The 10,860-nt window shown below is 35.7% G+C and overlaps 1 protein-coding gene across 1 annotated transcript; it reads left to right on the plus strand.

The window, feature by feature from the left end:
- The first annotated feature begins 5,329 nt into the window (after positions 1 to 5,329).
- On the plus strand, positions 5,330 to 10,658 carry LOC103950753 (probable aquaporin NIP5-1). The gene is made up of 4 exons (XM_009361985.3): positions 5,330 to 6,281; positions 8,023 to 8,442; positions 8,553 to 8,614; positions 9,904 to 10,658. The coding sequence occupies exons 1-4, from the start codon at positions 6,066 to 6,068 to the stop codon at positions 10,100 to 10,102; spliced, it is 897 nt and encodes a 298-aa protein (XP_009360260.1). The 5' UTR covers positions 5,330 to 6,065; the 3' UTR covers positions 10,103 to 10,658.
- The last annotated feature ends 202 nt before the right edge of the window (positions 10,659 to 10,860 follow it).

The following is a 10,860-nucleotide window of genomic DNA, read 5'->3' on the forward strand; positions in this document are numbered from 1 at the left end:
ATGAACTAAATTAATATTTTGACTAGTTGACACATGATGAAAGGTTTTATAAGATTAATTTCACGATAAGAAATAATTTTCGCACATGATTTTTCTCATTTTACGTATTATTGGCTATTTTTGTGGCTCCTCAATTGTTTAATTCGTTGACTTCCATTGTCCCACTGCTATTTCTTAGCTAGGAACTTTATAGATTTGACAAACTTTTTTATTGGACCAAACTAAGGCATCAATTGGACTTTGCTACCTATTTATGTAGGATGTTGAATGTTGGACAATAATTAGGCTTTGAAAAATTTAAGGAGTTAGAAAATGAGCTGACAATGTATATAGTACAAACATTGTATTTCTCCATATTTGAAGTCCTATCTAAAACATATGCAGTTCTTTCCCGATAAACAATAATTGAAATATGCGGGATTTAGGATTTGATCCAAACTTCTTCTGATACTAAAGGATAATACTTGCAACCCTCCTTTCGGGGATGAGCTCAATTCTCCCTTATGAATAACCTATCTTGATAGTACAAATTTCATTACCGAAACCATTTGATTTCTTAATCTTAATTTGAAGATCACCCTACAAAAATTATTTCAATTGGAAATCATTTAGTAATTTAAATATATAAAACAAACCGACGGTATATGTCACATTCCGGCCCGGGCCCCTTCCACATTCCGGACTTGACTCTACCGTAGCACGATATTGTCTGCTTTGGGCCCCGACCACGCCCTCATGGTTTTGTTTATGACGGGCCCCCTCCACATCCCGGGCTCGACTCCATCGTAGCACGATATTGTTCGCTCTGGGCCCCGACCACGCCTTCATGGTTTTGTTTCTGGGAACTCACACGAGAACTTCCCAGTAGGTTACCCATCCTAGGATTGCTCTCGCACGAACTCGCTTAACTTCAAAGTTCCTACGAAACCCGAAGCCAGTGAGCTCCCAAAAGGCCTCGTGCTAGGTAGAGATGAGAATATACATATAAGGCTTACAGGATCCACTCCCCTGAGCGATGTGGGATGTAACAGTATAAGTATCAAGTAACGTATTCATGATAAACTGTTTACTTATTTGATATGTTTTGATGATTAAATGATCTTCAATCCAACAATTTTTTGTAGAAATGATCTTCAAATAAGGATTTAAAAAATAAATTATGTCGATCGTTGATAAATATACGTTATACGCAAATAAAAAAAATACACAATTCTACATGAAGGATGCAATTAAGTATTCATGCCACTTTCAACTATTTTTGGTAAAATATTGTGAGCCCAACAATTACCAATATTGGTCTACATGAATACATCCGTATGTAGGGTTGCCATGATTTGCCATTACATACCACTTGCTATCAAACACAAATTCAGCCGAAAAACACAGCTTAAATGCATTGACAATTTGATACCTACCCCTCTGCTCATCTTGAACCAATTAAAGAAGGAAAGTATCACGTTGGTAGGCTGCAGAATCAAACATATAGTAAGTAGACTCATAACTCATAAACTCTCCGATTTTTTTCTTAAACTGATATTGAGTAATACATAGTTTAAGAATGTTGCAATTTCTTATAAATTAGGAATGTGATTGTATAAATTCTTAGTAGATTATGCGTACGAATTCTATGAGATCTAGAAGATCTTTCCTTTTACAACCTGTATTACTCGGATATCAAGTTTCTCCCTCCCTTATTAGTATACACAAAGACACAATACATGAAAATATCAACACATAGAACTCCTCAAACCCCTTTTCTCTTCTTCTTTCTCATCAATGTGAGATTCATTTACAACATGATTAATTACTTTATTTTCTTTTATAATGTGAGTATAACTGCCAAACAATCCAAAATACATGTCATATTAGGCTTGAATCACGTAAATTTAGTATTATAAAATCACTACGTGTTACTTAATATTTAAATTGTGTTTAATAAAGTACAGATAAACAAGTGTGTTTAATATCTACTAAATTTTAAATTTTATATATATATATATATGTGTGTGTATATCTAAGATACTTGTATGTTTAATATTGCTAATATTTAGGTAAATCGGTTTCCAATAATACTTTAACCCAACAACTAAACTCACCTATTGGCGAGTAGTTGAATTGTTACCTAAAACAAAAAATTTAAAAGTCTACAACCCAACCAATATCGGTTGTGGTAGAAGGGTTGGTCAATACGCTCACTTAAATGTCCACCCTTACATAACATGATGAGGTAAGAAGGACATATCTGTTGAATATTGAGAAAAATATTGGGCCACGTACATTAATAATTCAATAAAAGTAGAGTAATTATATGGTTTTTTGTTGAATAATTGCATTGGAGATTGAAAGAAGGGTATTTTTTTAGTAGATGATTGGGTGGCTGGTGGGATTATTATACTGGACCAAAAATGAAGGGCTTCACACTTCACGGCTTCTCTCACATGTAGGTTATGCTCGAGTGGTGAAAGATGTCTCCTGTCCAACTGCAAAATTGCGATCCATATCAGAGTCAATGAATTCAAGCGCGCGTGAAATGTGGCTCACACGTTCTATTAGCCATCTTTACTGTGATCACAAGGCAGCGAATTACATATACAGTCGAAAATTGGTTACAATACTTATAAATATTTCATATAATTTTAATTTGATGGTTTGATATAATTTATGTGAAGATATATAAAATATGAGATATATGCATGTAAGTATTGAAAACCTTTTTCATGAGAATTATTATTAGCATTTCAAAATTTTCATTCTACACTCCTGTTGACTCTAAAAATTACAAGACCTACGTGGCGCGCAGGCCGAGTAACTAATAAGCTAACTACGTCCTTCGGTTGAATGCGGGGCGTGCCAACTCATCGGCCGAGCTCGGCCGTGGAGTAAAATTTGATGATGTCGCGTTGAGCGCGCTGTTGACTTCTGTATATTGCGATTGCGACCGAGGAAGGAATGCTCTCGGTCTCTGGGTTCTATAGCCTGAAGACAAGGCTACTAATTCTACGGAGTTCACAAATCGTCGGAGCCTGATTCGGTCACTGTGATTATATTCGTAAGGGTATAAGCACGCCGAATCGAGACCAAACTATATGGGCACAGGTACTCAAATATGATATATGTCTTGATGGTAAGCGTAGTTCAGCCGTCGGAATGCCGAACCCTGAAACTTACTTGCGAGTATCCAATCATAAAATCACTCGGCGTTCAATGCGCCGAGCAATGCAATTCGTAACACCCAACTATGCCGGAAAGGCTAGTAAGATGACCTCTACCAACAAGGGTTCGAAAACCCTTCTCGGCCAAGACTTAGATAGATAATCGGTCGACCTCGACGCAGTGCTGTTTATCCAAACTGAAGGTGCTTCTCGGTCGGCTGATTCTGCGGCAGCAGTGCTGTTTATCCAAACTGAAGATGCTCGCCGGGTGCTTCCACAGTGCTGTTTATCCAAACTGAAGGTGTGTCGGCAGGAAAAGAAAAGGAAAAATCTCAAGGTGTTTGAGAGGTTTTGCGCAGGGCAATTGTATGCTGATTTGAAGGGACTTTTCTGTTGCATGATTTCTTGTATTTATAGCACCCCATTCCTTGAGACCAATTCGCATTCTGATTTGGATTGGGAGTCCTTGTCCCATTTTGACTCTAACTCGAACAAACCTACTCCCACTGGGATTCTGAATTTTCCTTCTTTTCGAGGCTTTATTCCTTGTCGGCCGAGAATCCTGGTTGCACCAGGACTTCCTCGACCTTTTCTATTTATCCGGACTACTTAGGATAGGATTTGGCCGACCCTGCCAAACTGGCCCGGGATTTATTATTCGGCCCACAGTATTTGTCATCACCTTGGGCCGAGCACATCCTGCTGCTCAGCCCAACAACAATATTTTGGGCCCAAACAACTCGTCACAAATGCATTTTTCTTTCTAATTATATAAAATTTGGAGTACCAAATGAGATTTTTAAAGTGCTAATGAAAACTCCCTTTATTATTGACGTTCAAGTTTATATTTTGCTTAACATTTGAACTAAGGTCAAGCAAGTTGAAGTTCTCAACATTTTTTTAACGGTTTACAAGCACATAGTATTATTTAATATGGGAAGTTTTTTTAGCATCCTCGCACACCTCTCCCTTTTTTCATAGTGACGAATTTTCAAACTTAAGAAGTGAACAATACTTAGTAATTATTGATTAACACTTGTACGTTTATATGAAGAAACAACATTGGATTTATCGTTTTAGTAATAATTTGTGTTTTTTAGGAGAAATTGAGTGAGACTGAGGAGAAAGATGGAGGAGTTGAACAAGGATGAAGATGCTCACGGGGTACAAATTGAGTGACGTGTAGCATGTGTGACTAGTAAGCTTCACACACAGAGCAATATGTTTTAATACATGAAGAAATTTGATATTTTACCATAAAATCAATTAACAATGTAATGAGTGGTTCAACTCCATATAAAAATATGAAAAGTTTAGTAAACTTTTGACGCGAGAGATTTCTTATATTGCTCACACAAGAACAATATGTTGCACTGATAAACGAAAATTAAAATTTATTTCAAGTGCTAAATATACCAAGAACAAAGTATCTCTTGACTACAAGTTCTTAAGTGAAAAAATTGGGACTAATTGTTGAAAAGGAAATTATCATTATTAAGAGAAAAATAATTTCCACACATTACTTTTTTATGCACCCTCATATTTATTTATAATATTTTGAATGAATTTAAGCAAATAAGAACCAATAAATAGAAATTTACACAACGAAGATTATAAACAAAATCACTTTTCATCTCAGAAATTACTACTCACGCCAGAATTTGTCAATTTATCGAGTTGCTCTTCTAGTAGCACATCAAAAATAAACAATGTCCATTAAAGACGAATATCCAGAAATAATTGCATTATCAAACCAAAAGCTAGGTCATGCACGCTACAGCGCGGTTGATTAGGAAGTGGACTTCGCGAGCATTACGGGGGGCCAGCGGCAGTTACTAGATCATTGCATAATGCAAAACAGTGCAAGAAAACTGTTAAACGCAGTGCCCCAATGTAAGGAGGGATTTTTCAGTGTGATCGTCATAGAGGATGGTACATTACGTGTCGTTATATAAATAATAAGATATATGTGTTAAAAACTTAATAACTTAAAAAAAAAAAATTTTCAACATTTACATAAAAACATGTGATGTATCACCCGTGTTTTCGTCACAACTAAAAATTTCTCTAATGGAAGTCATTGACTTTCTCCTTCTTAAAATAATGCAGAGAGAGAGAGAGAGAGAGATGTTGGAGTTTGTACCGTCTCGATTTTCTGTATATATATAAACAGACGCGTCTATGCAATTAAGCCTGACTGCCTCTGAGTTATCTAAAACATCCTTCTCTTCAATCCCAACGTCATATATCCTCTCTTCTTCGGTTCAGCTCTGTTATTGTGCAATCCAATCCTCCTCTTCCTTCTTCATCTTCTTTTGACCAGTTGCAGTCCTTTTCAAATCGTCTGCACTTTTCTGCTGTTTTGTTGCTCCGGTTTTGAACCTGGATCCTTCCTTTTTCACCATTCTTCCTTAAAGAAAACCTCAAAAAAATCATTCCCAGCATGTAATCCAGACTTTAAATCACATCCCACAAAACCCCTTTCTCAGAAAAACAAAAAACAAAAAAATTAGTTTGATTGCTTTTTGTATGAAAAACTAGAGTTATCCTTGTAGTGGGTACTCTGGATTTCTTCATTTCTTCTATCCCTTAACAAAAAAATTATAAAAAAAACCTTCGAAATATGTAACTTTCATCCTTCCAAAACCCAATTCCCAACCCAAAAAGCCAAAAAAACAAAAAAACAAATTAGGTAAATTTTATTTCAGTATGTACTATCCATAGCCATACTGTCGTCCCCCACTCTGGCCACTACCAAGATTCTCGTGTAGAATTTTTTTTATAAAAATCGTCAAATTATGTAACTCCGAGCTCTCATTCCCAGAACCCAATTCTCAAAAACCAAAAAAAAAAAAAAAAAAAAAATCTATTGTGTTTTATCCTTTTTCTTTGTCTTGATTTTGGAGGCTAGAAATGGCGGAATCTGAGCCGGTGACGCCGTCGGCGTCGGCGCCGGCGACACCTGGAACGCCACTGCCACTGTTTTCAGGGCCCAGAGTGGATTCGCTATCGTATGAGCGTAAGTCAATGCCGCGAACCAAGTGCTTCCCTGTGAATGCTACTGCGTGGGGTCACTCCCCCACGTGCTTCAACGAGTTCCCTACTCCGACTGTCTCCCTCACCCGCAAGGTATGCATTACATATTGCAACCCCCACAACCAATCCTTTTACTATGCACCATGTTTTTGACATTTGTGGCTGTCATATGATTGAGAGTTTTATTCGAGTTTAGGTTCGTTTGGTGTCCAGGATAGAACAAAGAGTAACCAATTGAAACAGACCTCTACCTTCGGTTTTTTGTTTAGTACATATAATTAAAAATTAAACCCCCACTTTAATACGATAAACCATCTAATTTAGTTCCTGTCAACCTTAATTTAGTCGGTTGCTAAGTTATACTTGAACGAATAATAGTATGAAAATAAAATTATAAGTGTCTCAATTTAAATATTGTCACCTCTATTGGTGTTTAAAACTTGACAAAATGAATTTCATATCGAAAGAAAATATTTTGATATTGCTTTGGTGCATTATTGTTGGTGCTTTAACAGTGACGTATTTACAGTTGCAGTCATGAAGTTGAAAATATTCAAAAAGCTGGATATATTATTATTTTGTTAGAAAAAGATAATAATTTGTCTATAAACTAATAAATAAACACATGCTTGGCCGAAAAAGATTTTGTCCGTACTCAATTATAAATAGAAGAAACAAATTGGTTAGGGTTTGATTCCTATATATTGATACACATTAAAAACGAAATCTTTTCACCTGCTTTACATATATTTTAGCAAAAACCGCCCTTTTAATCGATTTATTTTTTGGCCGTGGTCCTTAAGCAACTTGGTCGGTTCTTAACAAACCTCTATAATTTATCCCAAAAAAAAAAAAAAAAAAAAACTCTATAATTTGAGTAAAGTATGGGGATTAAAATAAATCCAGGACGGCTAGTCCGAAAGGATATACTTTTGAAGAAGTTAATTTATCCAACAAAAAAAAGAACTTAATTTCATATTAGGCGTGTGGTCTACCTTCTACCTGTATTTCTTTTTAAATAATAGGAAAAGAAGAAAAAGGCAAACTGCATATGTATAATATATGCCGTTCTCAATTGTCATCATCCTAATGTCAAACTTATTTTCTTTCCCGAAAATATGCATATAAGAATTCATGTGTAGGCTTTTCAACACGATCGATAATGCTACTCAAACACTTTCAATTGCTTTACGCTTTATTGCATGTCTATTAACTAATATCCATTCATTGTGCTTTGAGAACTTTTTAAGGTTTCAACAATTGAAAATGCATTTTTGATGGTGGGCATTAACTACCAAAGAAAGTTAAAAAGTATTCCCAACAAGAAAATCTCATCGGGCCAAAGCTTTGTGCGTTACACATTTAAAAAATGCATGCACTTTATTAGCCACTAGGGTTAGCTCAGTGGTGAGGATGGACCGCGTGATGAATAAATTTTGAAGATTTTAGAGTTGAATTAGCGGTTCATAATTAATCATATTTATATTGTCCACAAAAAGTTTCTATTCAATTAGAAGTGAAACTATGCAATATAAGTTGTAATTTATCTTGTGAAGTTTCAGAAAAAAAGATTCCATTATCCAACACATGAATTACGTTCAGAGTTCAAATTCCTCCGATGTAGCAAAGAAAATGTGTATGCTAAGTGAGGCACGTTAAATACTTTAGCATACCAATTTAGAAAAAAAACTCGTTGAACTGATAAAATTAGAGAAACCAGTCTAAACCAATTAACAATGAGTGGAGAAGTTCGTAGCGGTTAGTTATATACCGTTACACAAAACTTTAATTTCCTGATGTAGGATAATAACTAGTTTTGATCAACATTATGTAGCTTGGAGCTGAGTTCGTAGGAACCTTCATCTTGATGTTTGCAGCAAGTGCTGGACCAATCGTGAACCAAAAGTACAACGGAGCAGAGAGCTTGATCGGAAATGCAGCATGCGCAGGGCTTGGCGTGATGATCGTGATTCTCTCCACTGGCCACATCTCTGGTGCGCATCTGAACCCATCTCTCACCATTGCATTTGCCGCCCTGCGACACTTCCCGTGGGTCCAAGTCCCAGCCTACATCGCAGCTCAGGTTTCTGCCTCCATTTGCGCCTCGTTTGCTCTCAAAGGGATTTTCCATCCGTACATGTCCGGCGGAGTCACGGTGCCTACTGTGAGTACTGGCCAGGCTTTTGGACTTGAGTTCATCATCACTTTTAATCTGTTGTTCGTTGTCACTGCTGTTGCAACTGACACTCGAGCGGTATGTAAATATATCAACCTCACATAAATTTGATTGTTCATATCTCAGATTCTTCTTAACTAATTTCAAATATATTCTTTCTAATGCGCTTGGGATTTGATGACATGCAGTTGGGAGAGTTGGCTGGTTTAGCAGTTGGGGCTACTGTCATGCTAAACATTCTTATTGCAGGGTTAGTACTTCATATCTATCTCTCTCTCTCTCATTTTATCCTTACTGCTATTTATCTACTATTGGACTGCTTTGTGATTTAGTTATAATTAGGGAAAATAATTTAAGTTTTAATTTTATGTTCTCATTTAAAAAAAGAATAAAACTGAAAACGGAAGAAGAAAAAAAATTGCAAATGGCCTTTTATTATAGTGGTGGAAAGATGTTGAGTCTGACATGATGACGTGGATTCAAACGCCGTCGGTGGCTAATTTAACAAAATCTATCGTTTGACCCAAAAAAAAAAAAAATTGACAAAAATTGAGAGCTTGTTTAGTAAACGTTTTCAACTTTTTAAATTTTGTGAAAACTGAACAATTATCAACAAGATTTAAGTTTATCTATTTATACTTGTGCATATGATTCACTACTCGGCAAAATTCGACTTCTGACATCGAAGTATCTTGGTTGTGCAAAAGCGTTTTTTTTTTTTTTCCTACGAATTCAAACATATAATTGTGGGTGGGTGACTTTTTCTTATTTTTATCAAATTGTAATAATCGTCTGCAAAGTTTGTTATTTCTTATTTTCAATATAATGCTCCACATAATTACTCTTCTTTCGTGATAAGGTTAATGGTGTATGTGTATTAGATCAATTTGTCATTGTATTTGCCTATCTGCATCAAACTATATCTTCTTCGTAAATTGACGTGGTTTAAACTATCGTATTGTCTAAAAGATTATTTTGAGTATTCTCAATTATGCTCGAGTATCGTCAAATTAGCACCCTATAAGACAACAAAGTTTTCCCATCATTGACTAGCTGAAAAATAAAAGCAAACTAAAGAAATCCTTGTTTATGCTTAAATTTTTTGTCTTAATTTAATTATTATGTTTCCCAATTACAATGGGCATTTATTCAAAACAAATAAAATGGTAGACAAATAAATATAGACTTATCACAATGTACTTCGAAAAGTGACTCATCCCTACATAATAATAATGGAAATCATATCTAACGTATACACATATCCCTGATTCAAACAAAGTTAAGCTTGTCATTTGCTTGTTTTTGTTGGGTTGGAGGGTGGGCAAGTTGGTAGCTCCCACAGCAATCAATACAGTTTCATGTACAATCATCATCCTCATGTTGGCATAACGTCACATAATTGAAAGGGAAAAAAAACGATGGTGGTGTGCGGTTTTTGTTATCATCTTAGCATTTCCCTCCTACACGCAAAGTTTAAAGATAAAAGATTCCAAGCGGAATATAGTACTGAAAATTATGGTTTTGTTTTGGCGTTGGCAGGCCATCTAGCGGTGGTTCAATGAACCCGGTGCGCACTCTCGGTCCTGCTGTCGCCGCCGGAAACTATACGAAGTTGTGGATATACCTGGTGGCTCCTACCCTTGGAGCTCTCGCCGGGGCGGCCACCTACACAGCTGTGAAGCTCCGGGAAGATGAGGTGGATGCACCTGTGCGCGAGGCCAGGAGCTTCCGTCGCTAGAGCTATACAAAGGCATGAATACGTAGGACAATAATCTCTTGTCATACAGTTTTTCATGTTATGTTATTCAGTTATTAATTTAGATTATTAATAAGATGAAAATCTTATTAATTTTCTTTATTATGCAATAACAATATGATAACATAACATACGAAAACGATGGCAAAACATATTACCTTAAGTATGCTAGTCCCTTGCATGGTGTATACCATATGATATGACGTGATAAGATAGCTTAAGATAAGTTTGATAAAGAATAAGGGCAGTGCGGGAGATATATGTAAGATGTGATAGAAAGTCTTACGCCTGGCCCATTTGGCTTTTCACTGTAAAGAAGTGTGTGATATCATCTCTCGCAAGGTCATTGTCCGATCGGATGGTCCTGCGAGAAGACTTCGGATGGGATCTGTTTGTTTGATTTGTGTTCTTCTGTTTTCTTTTCTTTTCTGCGTTCGGAAAGTGACTTTATGTAAAACTGCATGCAGTATGACGAATGGTTTAATAAATAAATAAAAGTAAAGTATAAAAAACTACTTTAATTATTAATGTCACGATACTTTTATATTTTATCTTTTAAAATTAACAATGTCATACCTCATCTTTAGAATTTGTGTCAATGTTATACCTTTCGTTAGTTTGGCCATTTATTTCTCAATTAAATGTTGACGTGGCTTGATCCAGAATCCTTTTTTTAATAAAATATTATTAAAAACTAAAAAAATCATTTAATATTTTTTAAAATATTAAATAATAAGAAA

This window comes from the organism of the source record quoted next, unplaced genomic scaffold, assembly GCF_019419815.1.
Source record: "Pyrus x bretschneideri cultivar Hongxiangsu unplaced genomic scaffold, Pyrus_bretschneideri_v1 Contig3, whole genome shotgun sequence".
Lineage (NCBI taxonomy): Eukaryota > Viridiplantae > Streptophyta > Magnoliopsida > Rosales > Rosaceae > Pyrus > Pyrus x bretschneideri.